At 37.1% G+C, this 23,563-nt stretch overlaps 1 protein-coding gene across 3 annotated transcripts in view; it reads right to left on the bottom strand.

Moving 5' to 3' along the window:
* LOC133272204 (gamma-aminobutyric acid receptor subunit pi-like) overlaps positions 1-23,563 on the bottom strand; it is a 46,690-nt gene that overhangs the window by 2,295 nt on the left and 20,832 nt on the right. For all 3 annotated transcript variants that reach the window (XM_061459059.1, XM_061459058.1, XM_061459060.1), the window contains 6 exons: positions 20,956-21,023; positions 19,296-19,513; positions 18,580-18,662; positions 14,017-14,154; positions 4,833-4,985; positions 3,762-3,955 (listed from right to left, as the gene is read on the bottom strand). In XM_061459059.1, coding sequence (XP_061315043.1) covers positions 3,762-3,955; positions 4,833-4,985; positions 14,017-14,154; positions 18,580-18,662; positions 19,296-19,513; positions 20,956-21,023 — 854 coding nt within the window. The remainder of the gene's footprint in view (positions 1-3,761; positions 3,956-4,832; positions 4,986-14,016; positions 14,155-18,579; positions 18,663-19,295; positions 19,514-20,955; positions 21,024-23,563) is intronic.

Below are 23,563 nucleotides of genomic sequence, written 5' to 3'. Positions count from 1 at the left end.
CTTCACGCAGCTGAGGGAAGCGCTGAGGATGGCAGAGAAGCCTTTGTCAGCAATGCCTAGCACTTGAAACAAGGCACCAGAGTGACAGCCTAATGAATGCACTCAGCGCTTCAAAAGTTAATAAAAAAAAGAAACCTGTCAGAAGAGTCCTGACTTCTTTTTCCCCTGTTCTCATTTTTTTAAGAAAAGGAAAAAAGAGCAAAACAAAATCTATATTTCAGAAACTACAGGATTTGGGGTATTATTCAGCGTAAGAGTCTATTTGTCTCTCAGGTAGGCCTGGCTAAAAGATGTGCAGAATTAGTTTTACTGCAGAGCATGAAAGGACATTGCGTACGTGCCATTTTTCTTTTCACACAACCTCCTGATTCACAGGAGGCTGACCTTTATTAGGTTGTTCTTAACTCCCTTCAACTTCCCAAGAGGCAGTTAGTACTTAAGCAGAAAATACCGTACATGGTGTATATGTACTTGATTCTGTTTACAGTGTTACAAAGCAGGGCTCTCGCCAAACAGAGATAAATTTACAGCAAAAGTGCTGTATCACGTTGTGTGAGAAGGAGAAAAGTAGTCTTGAGGAGAACTACAACTGTTAGATTATAAAAACCCGCAGTTTTATAAACCTGGGCTATCAAGGGACTTTTCTAACTCACTATGGAGAACTGAATGTGATAAAAGACTAGGCTGGCTTTCATTATTAAAAATAATAATAATAATTTGTGTTGCAGGTGTTCAACTATGGCTCTAATTTTAAGTGTCATACTAAGTTTTCCCTGGCTTCCAGCTGACAGTGAAAAACTGGCAACTGGCACTAAGGAGGGCTCTGTCAGAATACCAAATTGGTAACATCCATGAAATGTACGGTACCTCACCTGAAAAGCACTGTATGTGGCACCTGCAACTATGGCTGCTGTTCATAGTAACTGAAGTGTTTGCTGACATCCAACAGCCAACAGAATTGAGGAAAGTTGTCACTTCCATGGAACAGTAAAGGTGCTCAAGCTTAAAAATATTTCAACCTAGAGTGTTGCCCACCTGGAGCTTACTCAGTGTTCATACAGGCTGCACACTGCTTGCACAGAAATGCCACATTGGCTGAACACTGCCCTTTATAACCTGGTTTTCAGTTTTCAAACCTTTCTCCTTTCTGACCAAAAGGCAGAGGTTTAGGTGAAAGACAGATGAAGACCAAGAAGGAATCCTCTGATTTTTAAGAGGGCACAATTCACACCTTGGCAATACTAGGGAATAACTCAGGATTCTGGAGACGCAGCTTTTCTGTTTAATAAGTCTGAGATGCATTTGATGTGAATGGAATATTCTGCCTGACTTTCCTTTCAGCAGGTGGTTCCTCTGCTTTTGCCATTAGCTTTGAAGCTGTCTCTCTGGGTTCTGGTTAACATGATATGAGACACTGCAAGAGTGTGGATATGATGAGCACTTTCACCAGTTTATATTCAAAACCAGAGATCCCAAGGGCTTCAAAGGGACCTGATATGCCAGAGCCCAATTGCTTTAATGAGCAAACCAGAAAGCAAACCAGTACAATTCCTGTATAAGCCAGAGGTTACATTTATTTACATAATTCTGAGTGCAAATTCTGTATCAGCTCACGTATGAGAATAACAAACTGGGAAGTGAGATTTCCAATTAACCTGTGTCTACAAAAGAATACAATAATGAGGAAAACATATGGTGATAATACGCAGAAATTGTTAAGCACCTGCTAGACAATGACATGAGATTTTATATGGTACTTCTGTCCTTGTGATAGTCTGCTTTTCTACAGTGAGAAATAAGAAATGCAAGTCAGGTGTGCTCTCCATGGCACCCTCCTCAGTAAGCAATGCTTGTCCTTGGGTACAGCAGGAAAATGGCATGACAGGCATTTTCCTTATTCTGCAGTGTCTTGAGTTGATCTCAGACAAACCAACTGCTCCTTCCCTTATACACTTGTGTTTGTGTGGTCAGGGACTAGCTTGCTCACTCGTGATGCACAGCAGAAGGCTGCAAACATGCCTGAAGTAACAGACCATTCCTTCCAGTCATTAAGTCCTTCACAAAAGCATAGCCTTAAGCCTTTCTTCCTTCCTCATTTTAGAGCTGTACCTCAACTTATTTCTATGCACATCTTTCAAATCCACAAGTTCCCATGTCTTCCCCATCTGCAAGCACTACCACCTGTGACCCAGATGAAAGGGAATCTGACACAGGTAGGTGAAGCAAGGACAGTTTTAAGTGCCCTTCACAGATCTGAAGATGCTTAATCATCCAAGCACTTTCTTACCCAAACCTCCAATAAGTTGCCTTTCTTGGTTCTTTTTTTCTGCTGTATGAGCAAAATGACAACCATTTACTTCACAAGATGGATATGCTCAGAGGGAATTATCACTGATGCTACCTTGCCAAGAAAAATTACTTTCAGGCTTTCCACTCAAACCCTCATTCAAAACGAGTGTTTGCCCATTTGCAGATATTGCCCCATCAGATGATGTCTTTTAAAATCCACGGGGGGGAGGGGGGGTAGCTTTGTGTTCTTTTTTCAGTACTTCTCCACACACCTAGATTTAATGACAGACCATCCAAACAGCCAAACCCCCATATTAACTGTTGAACTACCTAGCTATTAAAAAAAACAAACCAGACAAAAAAAAAAAACAAACAAAACAAATGATTGTCATTGTTTTTAGGCTTCTCCACTTGGTTTGAACTTAATATCCTGTTTCTTGAACCTACTGAAGAGCTTTGCTTAGGCATTTGTGATGTTCTGTTATAGACTGGCCTAAATAGTTAACAGTCTTTCTTCTTCTGGCCATTTATCCACACAGGCTCAACCACACTTCTTTCTGCCTTTTTTTCCTGTTATTCTCACTTTCTATGTTTTAATTTATCTACTCATCCAGAAATTTCATAAGCTGCTTAATTTTTTTTCCTATCATGCATACTAGATTCTGTCCCATCATTAAAAACCGCAAGACAATCAGCTTCCAATTTGTGATTTCTTTTTCACTGCTTACGTGAAAACTAAACACTGAAGATGGAAGATGTGACAAAACTTCTTCATGAACCTTTCCTGATTATTTCAGCAAGATGACAGCCACCAGGCCCAAAAATGCCTATGTTGATTTGATCCCTTTTTATTTTAAGTCTATTTCACAGTCTCTCACGGTTGTGAGAAGCTCATTAGAGCAGCAAAAAGTGCTGCTATAATAATGATGCAGAACAGAAAGTGACTCCCAGTCTGAGCTTCAGCTGCAGATGTTGAAAGAGGAGGTGTAAGCTGAAGGCTATATACACTTAATAACTGAGGCTGCCTGCTAGTAAACTGACCCATGTACCACGCATGCACAGAAGGTTTCATAAACAGAATGTGATATTGTTTTTTTCCTTTTTTGCTGCATTACAATAAGACTAAATCACTAATCTCATTCTAATATTTAAACTGTAAATGCATGCCATTGCGGGGAAGACAACAACTGCTTGTGATTTTTGCGAAACATCTAGCACATCATTTGATAAATGGCCATAAAGTCCATACCCAAAGAAAAAATCATTATGGAAAGGTGCATCAGTTTGATCTCTTCTAAAAAGGTCCAGTTATACAGCTATTTTTTCTTAAGGATATTCTGATTTCACTGCCCTTATTCCAAAATAGAAAATTGCTTAAATATATTTACCATTAGTGCTAAGATAAATCATTCTGTTTAGCAGGTATCACTGAAGTCTGTTTTGCAGGATAACAATAAAAAAAATTAAAATACCTTTGGAACTTCCTTTGAACTGAGTCGATGCAAAGTGCAGAAATGAGCCACTGCATACTCTAACAGTGCTCCAAAGATGAAACTGAAGCAGATACCAAGGTAGACATCAATTGCCTTAATAAAGCAATTAGCGTTTGGGAGTGAAGTCCTGGCTCCCATCATCAGTGTTGTCATAGTCAGTACTGTGGTAACACCTGTGGAATGCAAAAAATACGGCTCCTGATAAAACACAGATACCAATGAGGGCCTCTACTGCAAGGGCCCTCTGCAAGCCAGTTTTGGCTCTCTGAACATCTAGTATGCCACAGCAATTAATGTGTCATGCTTTGGAAAGTAGACTTTCAAATGAACTTGTGATTCTCAAGTTAAATGCTTAAAAACACTTATGAGAAGTGTTTGTAAAGCTGAGAAGACTGGAAATTAAAATGAGAGATATTTTGGTGTCATAGAATGTATATTTATGATTAACACATTACTACTGGAATACTGCGCAAATGCTCCCTTGAAAATATTCAGTTATGATTTTGCTCAATGCAGTTGCCCACCTGATGTGAAATCTTTCTTTCTTCTTTCTCCTCTATTCTGTAGGAAGTTTTTTCCCCACCCCATCTGCAATCTGATCAAAACTGATTTGCACTATTTCCCTTTCAGAATATCCTTTATTTGAAATTAATTATAATTAATCTCTTTTAATTCTCTTATTATGAATCTGTTAATTAGTATGTATCATTAAACCTCACAAAAGTCTCACAATTCTGTCTCTGCATACCATGTGGTTGAATATGTTGAAATTATTTCCAAAATGGCTGAGGTTTTTTTTCCTTTGCTTTCAGCAGCCTCCCCTGCCTCTAAATCTCCTGTAGTTCCTGAAGACATTTTCTTAGGAAAAGAATAGCAAGGCTTTAAGGGGAGTCTTCAGGATGTACTGCAGATGACAAACTAGAAAACTAATTCCATAAAACTCAAGCATTTGCAACATTTGAAGTGGATGCCATGTATATGCAATAAAGAAAGCATCTTAATGATCCAACTCTTGGTTTGGTTTGCTGTGTTTTATCATCAGTTTCTCACCTATGCAGATTCTGGCTGGAACTGATGACTGGCTTATCCAAAATGATACCCAGGAGAGCACAACCAACAGGATTGATGGCACATATGTCTCTAGTATGAAATACAAGATGTTTCTCTTCAGTTCAAAGTGAAACACTAGTTTTGGGTAACGTCCTGTGGAAAGAGCAGGAAAAAAAATATTGTGAAAGTGCAATTCATTAAAAGTTCTTTAAATTACCAACCTGTACTACTTTTGTGCACTACAATGCTGGAAAAGCCTAACAAACAAGCTTGAAAAAAACACAGCTCTGAAAAATTCTATCATGAAGACTATAAATTGAACTGACAGATAAAATCAAAATATATAGCACCCAGTCACGATATCCAGAGTTTCATTAAAGACACCTTGAACTGGAAATTCAGTGAGAATTAGTGAAGGCAAAATAAATTCACCAATGTGTGGAAAGGATGTTTCATTATATAACACAAGGCAAGGAAATTTGAAATCACTTATGTATTTAGATGTGGCTATTCATAAAGAATGAGCTACTATATAAACTAGCATAAAAGCAACTGTCATTTCATGAAGTTAGCATGGGTCCTTACTTTTAACTGCTTCACATCTCTAGTTTATTTTGCTTTTCTTTTCATTTACTATTGCTCAAGAAGTGGCTTAAAGGTACCTTCTCTGATACTGCTGACCTACCTCTTACATTTTACTTAAAGCCAAACAATATCTTTGCATCTTCACTATCTGTTTTTTATTTTACATGAGTGCATGAGTGCATTGAAGTATTTGTGTTGGTCTGAGCAGTATCACTGTTCTGGCTTCTGAGTGAGTGATTTCCAGAAGATGAATATTTGGGCTCACAGAGTCAAATATGGAATTGGGTTTAATAAGGGGACAGCACACTGGTAAGCAAAGCCTTTGTTATCCAGCTCAGTAACTGAGCAAAATTTGGCTATGTTTGGGCAGCAGAAGCACAGGATCTGAAACTGTTACCAGTAAAACAGATCACAGTAAGGAAAAAGCTTGCTTTGTGCTAACTTAAATGCAATTAAAAACTACTTAATCTGAAGTTCCCAGTTCAAAATTAAGTGTTAAAGTGTTTGGTTTTAATGACATCAGTTTTAACAACATTCACACCAGATTATCAGTGAGATCTTGAAAACACTGTCGTCAGACAGCTTTGCCTTCGTCTGTATTAATCCAACAGATTATGGTCTGCAGGACCCATGCTCATTTCCAATGCTGCATGCTGTGAGACAGAACAGAACTATGGAATGGTGAATGCACTTTAGAAACAACAATATATGATCTGACAGCCTATTTGTGCATCCCTTAGGTGCACTGTGAGACATCAAGTCAAATAAAAGTACTTTTAAAAGCTTGAAGTGCAAGTAACAGATGCCAAGAAACATCTTATTGCTCCCAGGCTAGCAAATGGATGGTTAAATTTCCATGTTTAAAAGTATTGTATAAATTGCATTGAGGGAACAACAAGGTTTCACAGGATTCTTAAAACCAGAAAGAATTGACTATGTAGTCTGACTCTAATCACGGGCATTTATATTTCCCCAATTATGCCTTGCTTTGAACTCAATCACTTTGGTTGGAACAGAATTCACCTTTCACACAGACATCTATACTTAATCTGAGGATATCCAGATATGCAGCATCCACCATTTCTCTAAGTAAATCATTCTGTGTGTTAAAAATTAATGCCTAATTTCTCAGCTGACTTCAGTTTTCTGCTGCATTGACTCTGCCTCTTCACTACTGGACTAAATAGTCCTTTGGTAGTCAGTTCTTTCTCCTTCTGAATGTACAAATACACTGTATTTAGGATTCCTCTTTAAGTTCAACATAGTGAGTTCCCCAAGTTTCTGACTGATAGAAAGAAAGATAATAAGATGGACAGTAGACTTTATCTCCATGAGGCAGGAGGGACAAAGATGATTTACACCTTTATCATAATTTTTATGTGAAAAGAGAAACATTACATTACTGTACCTCTATCAACTGTGACTCTATCAATACTGTGATTTTTACCAATACAGTTGTTTCAGTAAAAGGCATTTTGCCCACCAAAATTGATTTTAAATGTAAGCAGACCAAAGTAAGGCACTCAAAATTTAGGACATGAAAAACTTACAGTTCACTGTGCAACATTATTTCTGCTTCTGTCTGCATTCATCCTTGCACTAAATCAAGCACTACCACTGTGAAAAAAAAAAACCTGTCTGTACCATGAAAGACTGTAGCATAAAGCATAATTAGAGAAAGAGAATTAGGGTTGTACAGACAATGGTAAATCTGTGGCTTCCTAGTATGCAAGAGCAATCATTTAAAACCTTATTAAAAACTGTTAAGGATTTTATGAATTTTGCTTGCAGTCTTCTAGAATGCTATTTAACTAGAACTCAAAGCAGATACCTTAAAATAGAAACAGACAATTTTCTCTGCAGTGTTTGTACTGTCATTACTGCAGCACAGTAGACGCCAGCACACAGAAGGACAATGGCGCAGTCACTGCAAGTGAGGGAAGGCTGTCAACCCAGAGGTCAGGTGAGATTACAGAGGGTGCAAACCATCAACAATCCTCCACAAAAGTTGTCTTCTGTTTCTGTGCTGACCATAGGGCAAGATGTGGTTCCATGTACCCAGCAAAGGGGAGTGAAGAGACTGGACTATGCTTCCTGCAGAGTACCACAGGTACCTGGGGGTTTCTGTGGTTCAGCCTTCGAGCTTATCTTTAAGGAAAACTCTGAAATAGCTGATACACAATAGCCGTGCAGAAATACCGTCTCCTCATTAGCATACAGTCACCTTTGTATAAAAGCCAAGTGTGTTCATGGGAAGATAGTTCAAAATATCAAACATTTTGCCACTTTGCTGCAATTTCCAAGTGTAGACAAGCTCTTTGAAAGTTCCTGTGTTTTTTCGTGTTATTTTTCCTGATGCCAGAAATTTCTGAAGTAATGTGTGAATAACAAAGAGAAATAGAGATGTAACAGCTTATAGCTGAGTGGTTTTTTGGGGGAACAAAGAAAAGTCATTTCTCTAACCTTAAGGCTTTCTGCAGAATCCAAAGACACATCATGGATATGATGATAATAATAGCATCAGCATTTCTCTAGATTTCAGAAGACCTTTTAAAAAGGAAATTTTGAAGCAACCTATATATAGAATTCATATGAACTTCTGTAATAAACTGAAGGAAGTAGCAATCAAGAAAGAGTATGCAATACATACACCTTGCTAAAGAAATGAGCAGTGGGACAAAATGAACATAAGGAAGTATTACAGTCCTTTTTTCACTTACACTCCACAGGTACCAAAAGTTACCATCTTTAAAAAGAAACAAAATTGATACTCCTGTTACATGAGTTGCATATGAGATCGTAATCTCATTGCCTTTGACATGCACATTTGAGACTATGCTGCCATCAGCGAGATCAAAAGTGAAATAGGTTCATGTAATCTTAGTCCTGGCTTTACTATAGTTAAGTACAGCTCAAGTTGACTCCTCAAAACTGTCAAGTTTACCCCTTGCTTGAGTCTTATTAACAACAAAGTATTGCATAGAATCATAGAATCACAGATTGGAGGGGACCTCAAAGATCATCTGGTCCCACCTTTCTAGGCAAGCAAGAAGATGCTTTTTCCTGTAAGTTTCTGGCCTTCGATGGATGTCACCTCAGTGTGCGACAGCTCTGATTTCAATTTGATAATGTGATGGAAATAATCACTGTGCAAATAGCTATCTATGAAGCAAAGGCATAATGTTAGCACTTACCCGCTTACGAAGTATCAAATTACTGTTTCTCAGATGAATCTGAACTTAAATGACTGACAGTATATATACACTACACCTACTAGAAGGTAAGCTATTCTACTTATGACCTACTTAGGTCACCCCACAGCAAAAGAAGATTAAGCTGAGTTACTTGGGCTTTACAGAATTTACTAGATGGCAGAAGTACAAACTGGACAGTAGCTCTAGCTTGTACATAAGGAACAAATCTAGATAGCAGTCACAGTCTGCATACCTACCCCAACTCACAGTACTAAAGTAGACATGAAAGAAAGTGAATTTCAGTTGGTTCCAATTGGCTACTTTTGTTTCAGTATCATAAAAATTATAACAGCATAGACTTTACCAGTAGCTGAGCAGGTGCTGTCCAGGTCTAAAATAGATCTTTCTGAAAGCAAGAAAAGCTAATGTATTCCTCTTTATAACTTGCCTTTGAAGTTTGGATTTTGGCTTCTAAAAACAGCATCCTCATTTACAGCACTGCCTATCTGAAACTTCGTATAGATCTTGCCATAATACTGGTAACTTTATTAACACTATTACTGCACTGCCCGAGAAATTGATATAGACCTAAACAAACAGGCTTCCTTATCACCCTAGGTCATCCATTTTTTTATTATCCCATTTTTCTATGACATCTCTTCCTGGCTGATGGCAGGACACTGCATCTCTGCTCTTTCCTGCTGCCCTCTGATCAGCAAATGGTCACAACAGAGGCACCTGAATGAAGGACTGATGCTGTATAAACGCTGTCAGCAGTTCCTAACTTCCACTCTAGTGTTACAGGATGGGAGCATCTTCCCCACAGTTACTTCCTGTGGACTTTTTGATGAACTCTACTCTAGTAAAAGACTGCTCCACATCACTCTTTATGTAAGAAGCACTTTGGTATCCTGCACATGGATGTGCAGTCAGGCACAAAGGCACATTCTTCTCTATCATGAAATATGCATGCTAACCCCTTGGGTGCCAGATAAAATGTGTGATGTACATCTCACACAAGTGCGTCAGTGTAACTCTACCAAAGCATCATCATCTTCTCTTCTTAGACCTTTTAAGGGCACAGTACAGGAAAGCTTTAAATAGAATTCTACTGCTTTAACTATGTGCTGAAAATCTTGCTTTCAGTATGCAATCTTTTACTGCTTGTTCATTTACAAAGGAATGAGTAGTGTCCTGCTTTTACCCAACAAATAAGTTGTGCAACTGAAGTGCAATTCTCTGACTGATGCAGTAAGCTAAGGCTGTCAATATACCTTGATTGAAAAGGATGATTATTATCTAATAAACCTCCTGAGCCTTGGGAAACTGCAGATAGGCCTCTAGGACAAAACAAGGTAATGCCTGTATTTCAAGAGAAAGAGACTGTGACTGATGAATACACACTCTGTGTAGGAGTCTGTTATATTTATACACTCTTATACACCCTTTATAGTTTATATATATTTTGTATACCTTTTGATTTTCAGTTCACTAATTATAAACTAGAGCAACTCACTACTGGCTTAGTACTGCCCCCACCTGAGAAGCAAATAACGTGGAGTGGCCAGGGGCCAAAACAGTGTCAGCACTGCACAGCTAAGCAAGGTCTGATGGCCTCTAGCTCAAGGAGGCTAAAGCAGGATTCGTGATAGATATCAAAACCCTGGCAGTGACTGCAGATAAGGAACAGCAGCCAGTTCCCTTTGCCTTTTCAAGAGGACAAATGTCTTGTCTTTTGTGCATCAAGCAGCAGAGACTGACTTTATGCTTCTGTCTCTTCTTTCCCTCTTTCTGCCAAAATAATACCATCTGACTATGTCATTTTGCTGCCTTCACGGTTCTCTAAGTGGGGATGTGCACCAAGAGCCCTGACTACTTGACGTAACTCTCCCTGCCTTCTGGCTGAAGACTCAGTGTTAGACTAGACACGAGCAAGCTGAGCCTCTTCATTCCTGCTGCTGCTGAATACTTCCAGTAGTGAAAGCAAGACTTCAGGAAATTTGCAGACCAGAAGAAAAGCCATCAACAGCCAATTAGTCTCAAGTATTAAATTACATTTTTCCTTCTTTCCCCAATTAAAAAGGTTAACTGAGATTAATTAGCTATCACTTGCTTTGAAAACAGGAACATTTATTGAGTGGGAATACATGGGGTCTGCCCAGTGCCCGGTACTGCTCACTGACAAACACGATGACATACCAGGAGTCTTTTAAGAGAAGAGTGTTACCACATTAGAGAACAGGATTCGAATACAAAATTCTCCCAACAACTACCAAAAACAACCTGAGTAAAACAAGACGCAATTCAACAAAAGCAAGTCCGAAGTCCTACACTCAGCTAGGGATTACCAGCTCCCCAAACAGAGTACAGGGAATATGTAGCTACAGGGCAATAAAGGAGGTGGAGTATTAGAAGGAATCACAATATGAACAAGGTCAAAAAAAAAAAAATTCCTGCAAGAAAGCAAATAACCCAGAATGGATAAAGAGGAACAGAGTTCATCAAATGCATGAAGTGAACTCTTCACACCTTGGAGGACATCTGATGGGAACAGGATACCCAGTTTTGGGTGCTGCATGTCAGCAAAGATAAGAATAATACCATGAGAGACCAACAGCAAAGACAGGAGACCTAGAAAGCTGGCTATATATATTAAAAAGAGGGAAATTGTTGATGAAAAGAAAGATATATTTGTCTTGAAACAGTGAAAGACCTGCTGAAAAATAACAAGAAATTTGGCTTCCATATCCACATAATGGGTTTGAAATGCAGCAAGGGAGATCAAGATTAGACATGAGGAAAATATGCATGTAATAATCACCAGGAAAAAAAAAAATCATCTGGGGAGGTTGTGAAGGAGACAGTTTAGAGGTTTGACTAACATACTCCTTGAAACATCTGTCAGGAAGTAGGCTGTAGATATATATGACCTTGCCTTGCAACATGAGAAGAGATTAAATGAATTCTTAGAGTATGTTTCAGCGTTATTGCTATGATTATTTACACAAAAAGCTAAATTTTAACCATCTTTTGTTGCTTTTATATTTTTCCAATAGGAAAGCTTTTTTATACCACTATTTATTACTCTGGGAATGCAGGTGGTGGTGGCTACACAGCTAAAATAAAAACCCAGCACCCATGGGTCTGGGGTCCAAGAGCAGTCAGAATAAGGACTGTAGATGGAGACATGTAGAAAATGGTTCTAACAATTAATTTGCCCATGTCCAAAATGAAATTGGTCTGCAGCAAAACAAAATCAACACCAAACCATAGTCAGCAACCTAGCTAACATTATTCAAAGTGACTTACTATTATGTGGTTACAACAATGTGATTACTATTCTGTTGATACATGCTTTTCTACAAACAAGATTAATCCACAACGCCCTTTTCTTAAATTTAGTGAAGTTACTTATGCAGGAATTTTGCTGACTACATTTTAAATTTGGCTGTCAGTGGCTGTACGTGAACTTAGGTTTTGCACTGTTGTACAATATTGCACTTGCACAGCATCTGTACTGTTTGTTCAAGTTCACAGAGTATCAAATCCTGATTGCTTTTTTTGCTGTGTTAGGAAATCCTACACACAGTTCTCTTCTATCTTTATCTGTAGCTTTTTGAATTGCAATTGTTATAAATAACTGTTATTTATAATGTAACTTATTTATAAAGTAAGGAAATGCAAAACATCATTTTTCATTTCAAAACTGCATCGTTCCATAACCTGGTTGTTTTTTTCTTTTAATATGGGCCTCAGTAGGCACTGCTTTCATTAAAAAAAAAGAAAATAAAAATTGTAGGAAATAGAACCTAATACATAATGACTCAATAGAAAATTAAAAGGATTATGAGATTTCATTTTAAAAGTACTGCACAGCATTTGAGAACACGGCATTCTTGAACAGGAGATTTGAAACAAGCAGGTGTGGGAAATTTTAATCTAATTAAGTTACATTAAGTTAAAATCTATAATTACAAGAAAAAGTGGCTTTTGACTTTATACATATGATTCCTGCCAACATAAATGGAGGAAGACAGCATCATTTACTGAACAGACAAACACAGTTCATCCTATAATGTCCCTTCAGTTATAACTGGAAATTGCTTTTAGTCTATTTGGTAAAAAAATAATAGAAGGTTTTTTGGCTTTAGAGTCTGGACTCTGTGACAGGAGATAGTGAGAATTAAGCAGGTTTTCTCTTCCTATTTTCCTGTAAAGTGAACAGGTCCTAATACCCTTCTGGGCACAACAGCTGTAAATGATGATTCTCCTTTGATTGAACCTGATGCTGCTTACCCAGAAGCTGTAAAGAGGAGGAAGGCAAGAAGATGTCACTTATTTAAGGAGCAAGATACTTTGCCATCCTGGAGCCTGCTAATATGCATTTCATTTCTGTTTTTATATCTATTTAGAGAACTTTGACTTTTAGCCTGAATTAATACCTGAAATTAGATCACAAAGTTTCTCTGTTTGCATTATTAAAGCAGAATTACCCAGTAATGGAAGAGAGAAACTATATTCCTGTGATTCAGAATTAGTAACATATCCTGATGAAACTACAGGTTTTAAGGATATGTGTGTGTCTTCATTTAAAGAACACCAGTTGGCTTGTTGACTTCAGCAGAAGAGAAACTGAGTAGGCAGTGAATAGCAGCAATGAAAGACCCAAGAGTAACACAAAGAGCATGAAGCAGGTTCGGCAGGTCTTGAACTCTCTGAAAGCCCTTTTGAAAACTCTGGGAAATAAACAGAAGCAGACTTTTTCCTGAGGGTAAGTCTGGTGTTAGAGGAAACTTCCTACAGTGGTTTTCTAAGATCAGCAAAAGAACAGGTCTGAGGAAATGCTTCTGACCCTTCCCTGGGCTGGACAGAGGCTGCTGCAGATAAAGAGCAACTCCTACATGGATAGCAAGCACTACCCATGAAAACCAACCTCTTCCAGTTGCTCAAGCACCCAGCACATTCACAGAAATTTCCATGAGTGAATAGAGGCATTTAACTTCCCTAATAAAGCCAGAATGGCTGTTTCCAGGAGGCTGGAAACTGTTCTGAACTGGGTACCCAGAGTTCCCCATCTCTCTTCAATTTAAATGACCAATTTACAGACTCTTCTTCCTTCACAAGAACTCTGGCTTTACACAGAAACAGTAGTAAATGTTTTGTTTATCCTTCTTTAGGTAATGTGTACCCTCCAAGAAATGCTCAAAAACTCTCAATCTTTAGATTAGCTTGGTCTCTGCTGGTAGCAACTGAAAAAGTATTTACAGTTTCAAGATTACAACCTAGTAGAAAATTAAAACTGTCAAATCCTAAGAGAAAGCCATGTGCTCAGTTCCGTAATGCTGCTCCATTTCCAGAGCCATTTTCCAAACTGTACCTAGAAAGTGTTATAAGGGTGTTCTTACCTGTCTCATATACTGCTTCAGACACAGATGTGAAGTGGTCTTCTACTGTGTATTGTGCCAGTTGGAGTGTGTCCAAACCTCGAACTGAATCATTTCCTCTAGTCCAGTAAAACATGACATCATTGATGTTATAACCCCCTGTAAGTGACACGCAAGCCAAAAAAACGTGTTTATTTTACACAATAATTTGTGTTGAGCACACTTATGGTTCAGCTGTTTCTTATTTGTCTGCCTGAAAGTACAATTAGACATAAACAATGACGGGGTTTGGCAGAGTGTAATGACTGTTTGCCACAAAACTCCCACTAAAATGTGAAGTCTTATAATTTAAAAGCTGACATTTTGGAGGTGGTCTTTTTTGTATCTTTTATTCTAGTATAAATGACAAACTAATAAAAGAGATTAGTACCACATGGTATTCTCAAGACAAAAGCTCTTAAGCTTTAAAGAAATAAAGCTTTCATAAATTACAGCACTGCCAGCATTTGAACCAAACATTAAGTGTACTCTTTGCTGCTTCCCAGGATGCTGTTTCTTGATGCAGTGCATTTGGTCCCCATTCCCAAAGAAATGAAGGCGTGAGGAGAGCAGCAGCACTGCTGCGTGCAGGCACTGTGCTCTGAACTGGGCTTGGGTCATCACTTGGAACTACATTTTAGCTTAGGAGCTTGGATGCTTCCCAAGGACACCGGTTTAGATGCTTGCGTTTCTGCAGGCTCAACAGCGTGGCACACTTCAGGGGCCCCAGGAGATATCCTCTTAACCTTCAAGTAGTAATTAGAAGCTGAGACGGGACATGAATCATCTATCAGAAGGCAACTGTATTTTGCACACGCTTGTCAATATGCAGCACAATCATAGCTAAAATACCTCCGTGGCTTTTTCCCATTATATTAAAAGGCAGGCAATTTTCAGACTAGTGTATATGATTAATTCAAGATTATGTTAATGCAATTTACATGTTAACAGGGAGCATCTGAACAGCTTTTCCTTTAGCTTACTTTGATCAATCATTCCTGTATTTGACAGACTTATATTGTGCAAGTGCTAAGCTTAGGAGATAGAAACATGAGCAGATGATTATTTTTAGACTTCAGCCAATTGTAAGCAAATTACAGTGAGAAAAGAATGTAATACATTGCACAAGGGTATATGCTGCAAAAGGAACAAAACGCTAGAATCACAGAAAAGAAGATGCATTAAAATAAAAATGACAGTTTAATATTTTCAAGTTAATGGCTTTGCTTCTTGCAATGACAAAAAAGGACCTGATTTCCTACAGCCATTTAATGCAGGAAAAACAGGAGTTCAGAAATTTCATCTCAAGGAAACACTGTGCTCGTTGCCTATTAAAGTGACAATATCAACTGGAAGTGCTCTCTCCCTGATGACTCTTTAAATGCATATATTGTTTTCACTATCACTGGCAGTTTTCTGAAAAGGTATCATGACCAGGAACCTCTGTTCACCTTATCATATATATATATATATATATATATATATATATATATAGCAATTAAAGTTAAAATACTGTTGTGTCAAAAGACTAAGCCAAAAGTATGCGTATCCAAGCTGAGTTTTCAATTCCCTAAAACCACATGCTGGGAAATCTCTCAGATTTGGGAGACAAAAAATAAAAGTAACATTTCCTACAAACAAATGATTGCATTGTCCTCAATCAAAACAAAAAGGTTCATAGAAACAGTTTTTATGCATGATTTCAGGCATGGATTCGTTTTACTTTCCCTTAGTATAAATGAACTGCAGATATTTAAATAAAGCCTAAAGAACTAGAGAGCACCACAGTAAATATTTATTTTACCAGATATTCAGTCTTCCAAATTGTGTGAGATGGGAAAGGCGATAACAAGGATATCCCCAAATGGAGGTTGCTTTGATTTAATAGAGCCAATTTTGTTCCAGATTATTTTGATTAGTTGAACAATAGTAGGTTTTTCCTATGAAAATTAATTGAAAATACTAATTCCAAAGCTCTATTTGTGAAAGATTTTCTTGGGAGAGTCTTCCCAATAGTCAGTAAAGTTAAACAGCACAGTGCAAAGTTACTCTTTATTCAGGGGATTAATATTTTACTAATTATAAAATGTTTTTAAAGTTAATAGAGACAAAATCCTTAAGCTGTGTTATTTGGCTTTTACAAATAATCTCCATTCTCTTTATATGACACTGAGTTTTTATTCTAACTAATTCCTCAAGCCCAAAATGTCTCATTCCTGTACTTCACTGATACAAGTACGAACAGCTAATGTCAACAGGGTTAACTACAGGAATAGTAAATTTTGGATTAAACATTCATAGTGCCTAATACAAATGAGTTCTTTTACCTTTCTGTTGCTAATTTTAATTTCCCCTGATTGTCAAGCACAAGTTAAGTGCCTTCACATGGCTCTTCACTGAATAAATGCTAAAGGAGAAGTTCAAAAAGGAAATTAAATTGCAGAGATGGGCCCAAAATATGAATATGTATTTGGACTGGAGGCTGTGTGGAGAAAAACTGAGGAAAAAGGCCTTTAGCCCAGCATGAATGAATGGTGGTGCTCCCTACCACATGGCAGAGAGCATGAACCCCTTGTCAGCACCGAGACAGGAGCCCTCCAAGTCCCCATATGTCACATCTGTAATACCAACAGAGTGGCAATTCTGTCTCCTAACATACGTCAGTATTACCTTCTAAAGTGTTGCAATAATGGGAAAAAAAACAACAAACATTTTGGCTGAGATGCATTTTGCTGCATAGAAAGTGTAAGTCAACAAATGCTATTAACTAGTTATCGTAGAATAGCACAGGCCACTAGGGTTGCTTTATTGTGTAAAGTCATTACTTTCCATGCTTGTCTTTACATTGGTAATCACTTAACAAAATGCCTAACCTTTGTTTCAGCTCAAATATTTGCTATATATTTTACTATTTATTTATAAACATCAGTATTTCTGTGGATGTGTAGGTACGTTGCATTCACAATTCTTAATTCCAGGTAATGGTATTTGTAAGCGGTATTTTAGGATTATCTACAGACGATTCATCTATAAATTGATTTATCTCAAAGAAAGTACTACAGTACACTGAAGAAAAAGGGCCACAGCTAAAGGCACACTCTTTCCTTTTGTGTTTATTGCTTCTAGCTGTTTTCCTCAAAACTAAACACCAATGTCATGAGAGCATTTGTGAGGACATTACCATGTTTTCCCCTTGGACAAGAGACACTTGCGTGCTGTTGAAAAAGCAGATGGAATCATTCGGGAAAACATTTATTTTCAATAATATAGGGAATTATTTTTTTAATCCTGTCAAATAAATTTTAAGTTCCTGTGGGACATATATTTCATTCTGGAAGCAGAGAAAATATTAAATGACTCACTAGGCAATGCTGTTGATGTAAACCCATATATGTTGATTTTCCAATATGCTATTCCAAAGGAAATTAGAGATAAATCCAAATTCTCATTCAAATCAATACTTATTAAACAGACCTTATAAAAGTGCTGATTCTAGAGGGACTCCTGTGTGAGGAAAATTTTGGGGTTTATTTCCTTTTGTTTCCATCCAAAATGAAACTTTGCAATCTTCTAATTGGTCATTATCAACAAGAGACAAAGAATACATACACACACTTCTGAAATTATAAAGAGTAAAACTTGGCAAGTACTGAAAAACCTCCCAAAAGACGTTGAATATGTGTTGACATATATTGGAACATGCATTTTCATCTTACAGAACAGCTTATTCTTTAACGTTATCCCATGCAAATAATATTTTCCTAGAGTCTTGTCATATGACTAACAGAAAAAAGCTAATTAGAAACACGCACATTTGGGTATTTGCAAAGTCACCATGCCTCAAAAGTATTAGCGAGCATATCTTAATGAAAATTAAAAGGACATGGATTGTTAAAATGAGAACTTATAAAGGTATATTTAGTTTTGGTCCATCAACTGATGACATTTTTTTTCCCAGGGCACTGCCACAGAGGCAATTAAGTAAGTCATAGCACGATCTGTATATATCAATCTCAAAACAGAACTGTCTATGAAATTACCTTTTTTCAATATGAAAACAGTAAATTAATTAAACATGAACTCTATGCCTTACAAATAAGCCTTATTCTAATATCATTCTCTCCTAAAGGAATTGTACCTCGGGGGGGGGGGGGGGGGGGGGGGGATATGCATACTAGCCGAAAGAGAAGAAAAATGTATTTTCTTGGCTGTGCTGGAAAATGTCTGCTCTCAGAACTCCCCCTGAAGACCAACAGAATAACTGCAGGTTGTGCAACAAAACCAAACCCAAAATAATCTCCTGATATTTTGTTTAATCATTAATAGCATGGCAGCATTTCAGTACACCTATGCTATCTTCAGCAATGCCTCCTGCATTTATCTTTTTATTCAGATACTACTACAATTCAATAGGAGCTGGTTACATACTGTGCCTTGGCTTCTTCAAAAAATCCAGCCTCTTTGATAATAAAATCTAGCAGTCCTTGAAGAAGATCACAGATCTTTTTCTAACTGTATAAAAATAATAAGGATTAAGTGTCTTACAGCTTTCCAGTTGCAAAGTACACGTCTGCTTATCCATCGGATACTTGGTCAGATCCATGCTGCATGCAACAGTTGTGGTGATCCTTGAAAAAAAAGAGTATTGCTAATTATTAATGGGATAAAACTATTCATCAGTGAAAATAAAAATAAGCCATGTATCCCTATTAAACTAATATGTTCATTCAATTATCTATTGCGAGGAGGAAAAAATCTAGTATTTACTGGTAATAGCATCCCAAACAAGAAACCACTTCAGAACAGCTGAATTTCATGGCAATCTAAAAAGGCCACCCCTTGTTCCTTTCTCACACTGTGTATTTTCCTTTACTGATATTTTGCAACATATTTTACAGTTTTGTTATACTTATCAAAATCATTATAAATGATAATGTGCAATAAATAATGCAAATCAACCATCACAGCTTGCTTTCCTCTTTGATGATTTCATTGAAAAACAACTGGAATGGCAAAATGCAATTCTCGCATTTGGCATGAAAGTAAAAGGGTCTATTTAGAGAAGAAAATGAAACCCACTGTTCAATTTAGAAGTTTAATCATATGGGTCAATAGCACTGCATATTTTTAAAACTAGAAGATCATGTGTATTCTACTTTTACAAATAGGTAAGTTTCTTAAGCATAAACTTACGCTAATTTGTAAAGTTTAAAATATAAGTACACATCAAATACGAAGGCTGGCATGCAGCATATACATACCGTAGAGCATACAAGACTGTTCCATTAGGGTATATTCTTATAAGACGATTCTCAACAGTGATATCATGAAGAAAAGACTTTTTTGAATCAACTATGAAGGTATCTGGTACCCAAAGCATTTCCACCAGCCGACCATCTAAGCTTAAACTTTTATTACCATCGAAACAAAGTCTCTCATCAGTCCATCGCTGCCTTAGAAATATGGTAGCTGTGTAGTCCTGAAAGAGAAAAAACAAAATTATCACACAGAGCAAGCCTGTATTATATTCTGTTTTACAAAAGTATATGGAAACAGTTGCTGGGCACAAATAGCCTGTGACTCCCATGTTCTGTTCTTAAATGCTGGCACTATGAAAGCAGCTGTACTGGCTCTTGCACTGCCAAATTTTCCAGCACTTGATGTGAGGCTGACATCATTACAGAATATTATCTTGAGTACACTTTGTTCTTACAGCTATTGGAATTTTACAGTAAAAGCTGCTAGCCTAAATCCATGCCTATAAATCAACTGAAGTCATCAGAGTTTTGTAAGCAGATAATCTGTCTCTGTAAATCGTTAAATCTTAGAATGATTTATGTAGGTGGCTGCAAACATCATTTTGTTCACATAAACTACTAAATAATGCATTTTCTAAGAAAACTTTGGAGAAAGTTGCATAAATTCAGATAGACAAAAGGACAAAAGAAATTAGTGGAATAAGCAGTGAATAAGCTTTTAGCACAATTTATCCTTTCAGCATCACAAGGGAAACTGTACCAAATTTACAAAGACCTTGAATATAGCTCTCAGCTGAATTCACCTTTAATTCAAATATGTTTTGAAGTCTTATAGTAAAATCACGTTATTTCTTAGCACTCCTTTAATGAAATTTTGATTTTCTGATGTGCTTTTATCAGGATGATAACTTCATCTTAGGTAGTGACCTTACTTTCCCCTTTCTAAATACTATCTAACACCAAGTACAGAGGGATTCTAACGTTCAATTTCTGTGGAAACCTGGGTAATGAAACGGTGAGATATTTCTATGTATATATAAACACAATTTTTTTATATATTTAATTTTTTAATATATAATTTTTTTTAATATTTATATACGCACACACTTCTATAGACACAAAAGCACACAAATATTTTCTAATATTGACTATCTGATTAATGATTTTTGCCTTTTATTTCTATTACCAATGGAGAGTATCTTTAATTAGAAAACTCCATTTCATAGTTTGTTCAAAAATAAATTACACAAATTTAATGAAACACAGCTGGAATAAATTCACATGAGAGAGTAAAAGTAAGAGAAAAGCAATACTCATTCAGCTGTGTTTAATCACAAGGAAAGGGAGTGGCTTCAAAGTCACATGAATATATAACTTTCTGAAATGCAGAAAGATTCAGACATTCCATCTGGAAAATAAAGACTGTTCTATATTCCTTTCATGACAAATAATACTCAGTAGCAAATTTCTGTTTGTATGTGAGAGCTGTGATTTACACCTGCATTTCTCTACTTATTTTAGTGCTATAACCACTATCTGTAGTGAAAAATAAAATTCCATCTCCTGACACACATTAACTGCACAAGGCAACTCAAAGTCACATTGTCAGCAGCTGTAAACAAATCAACAAGCAAAACGAAACAGATTGCAAAAGCTACAATACCATATTTATTTCTGATATCGTATCAATGCTTGCAATATCCAGACTCATTCCAACTGACACGGGACCATCTGCAAAAAAGAGAAAGTCAGAATCTAGCACAAGGTTTTTTAATACTCAGTGTTCAGGAGAACTGGTTAGAAAATCTCCCACAACATGATCCATTTTCTCTAAATGCTCAAGGGAAATTTTTTAAAGGAAATAATCCTCAAACTTAGACTATGACAGGTTTTTAACAATTTCATAAGCAAAATACAATACTTCTAGACTAACAGTATCTTGGCTTTAATAAACATACTTTATTTCCTAAATACTTCCTGGTTTGTATGATTTACTTTTTTTTCAGAAATAAGATGCTGGAGAAAACGCTGCACAACAAGGTGTAGAAGGTACAATCCCCAAGGAACATCACACCCTTCTGCTCCGAGATGCAGAGCAGTGGAAAGAATCCTTCCAGCTGCAACATCTGGTGCATCAGATGTTAGTGAACTAAGGGGTTGCACCTGGCAATGTCGCATGATTAACATCCAGATGGGATAGCTGAGTGACTTTATTTACTGGCTGTTTAAGAATATATTGTCTATATTGTGTCACTGTATTTTAACTTCCTGCTTTTGACCACTAGCAATTAACTTGTGATTTCAATACTTGCATTTATAAAGGGAAATTAGTAATTTTATTCCCCTTTTAAGATCAGCTGAAGGTTTATTCACTGTGATTAAATACCTTACCTAGGTAGTTGCCATTGTAATGTTAGTATGCTCAGATTCTTGTTTCCTTGTGAATACATTTTAGTGTCAGAAGGAAGATCATCAGCTGTGTATTTTAAAATGCAGAAATTATGCAGAGCTTTCATGGGAACATGACATTATTCCTGGTTGAATATGTGCAGAATAATTAACCAAGCACATGTACAAGGAAATTCATATTAAATAAGTGCATCTTTCCAAGTAATTGAGAAGCAGAGAATGCAGTACTGAGAAATCAGATATTTTAGATAAGATCTAGGTTGGTGATTGTGCCAGTATGTTGCAGGCATGCTGCTGAAACACTCTCTTGGCTCCTTGCAATGCATTAGGTATACATGTCCCCAAATGGCATTTAGAGGAAGACAGGGTCCAGCTTTACCCCACTGACTTACACTAACAAAAAATGTGTCATTCTAAGTGGTGTAAATGTATTGATATGTTTACTTTTTCCAAAATAATTTCAAATTGTAATGCATGTGTCAGCGCTGTTAAACATCTGGCACTTCTGAAACAATCTATAAATGCTTTTTTCTGGACTCAGTTGAAACTTCAAGTATAAAACTCCAGCCTAAAGCAGGACTGTGGGCTTGCAGCATTCCCTGATGGTGATCAATGTGTTCATTATACACTATAAACTGTATATTGGAACTGGAAAAAATTGCTCATCTATTGGAAGAAGGCTTTGGAAGTTAATTTAAGAACAAGATTGTACGACTTTAAAGTTCTCAGACCATTGACAGATTGTTCTGTTCTTGCCATTCTTTTCAGGTTTTGATATCCCAAGAATACATTTATATTTGTTCTTCAAAGTTTACAAACTTGACCCTCTAGGAAACTCCGCCCGACTTCCTAGCATGCAACAGCAGCAGAATTAATTGATACTTGTGCTTACCATTGTACTATAGCATTACTACAAGTGAAATACTGCCAGCATTACTGCCAGCTCAAAAGAAACATCAGATGCATAAAAATTCTTAAATTTAAAAATAAGTCTGATTTATAACCCATTTTCTGGGGGTTTTGCTGTTTGGGACTTTTTTCCAAGCCTTCTTGCAGATTCCCATGTATCACTGTACGAGAGTATCTCATTACCAACAGTCACACAAGAATCGGGGCAACCTCATCATGCAAGGCATATATTTAATAATGGACCACCCTTGGGAGTTAACAGTGCAGTGTTCAGCTGGTGACGTGGGAATTCTGACTGGGAACAATCAGACTCTTTCCTATTATATTTTATTGATAGGAATACTTAATCCTTGCTAGTCAAAGTGATACAGATTAGGGGAAATGCTCATTAGCAACATTTAGTACCATCAGTGCTATTGTTATACATCTGAGAGGAAAAGCCGACTTTCCAGAATGACTACTGAAATTAAATTAGGTTTCATTTTTCTGGAATCACAGACACAGGACTTTGTGCATCGCTTTTTTCCTTCTTTCCTGTTATGGTATTTTTCAAAATACTATTGAGTACCACAACTGAAATGTAGTGTAGGTGACTCCCAACTACCAAAGGACATCTACCTCAGGTTCAGAGGTACTTTAGACTGGTTGTCCTAGCACAGACCTGCCTTGCAGTTCAAGTGCTAAAGATTGGTACTGTAGTCAGGACAAAACCACCCAGCTCTGCTAACCATGACAGTCTTCATAACCCAGGAGCTTGTGCTGTGCAGCCAGCCTGTTGAGCCAAGCACTCGGGAAAACTCGGCAGCAAATTACATCCCTTCAGATACAGCAACATGCCAGAGAGGAATTGTGCAGGGGGGCGGAAATCGTGGAAGGGTTCTTTAATAACACAATATAAGCTGTTGAGAATAGCTTTGCTTTAACTGTTAATTAAACCAGAAAACTATTAATAG

The sequence above is a fragment of the Pezoporus flaviventris genome, unplaced genomic scaffold (genome assembly GCF_033815535.1).
Source record: "Pezoporus flaviventris isolate CSIRO_AGI_PZ_B2104156 unplaced genomic scaffold, CSIRO_AGI_Pfla_v1 ptg000029l, whole genome shotgun sequence".
In the NCBI taxonomy this organism is placed as follows: domain Eukaryota; kingdom Metazoa; phylum Chordata; class Aves; order Psittaciformes; family Psittacidae; genus Pezoporus; species Pezoporus flaviventris.
Note: the sequence above shows the minus strand (reverse complement) of the source record. Positions and strands in the feature narration are given on the sequence as shown.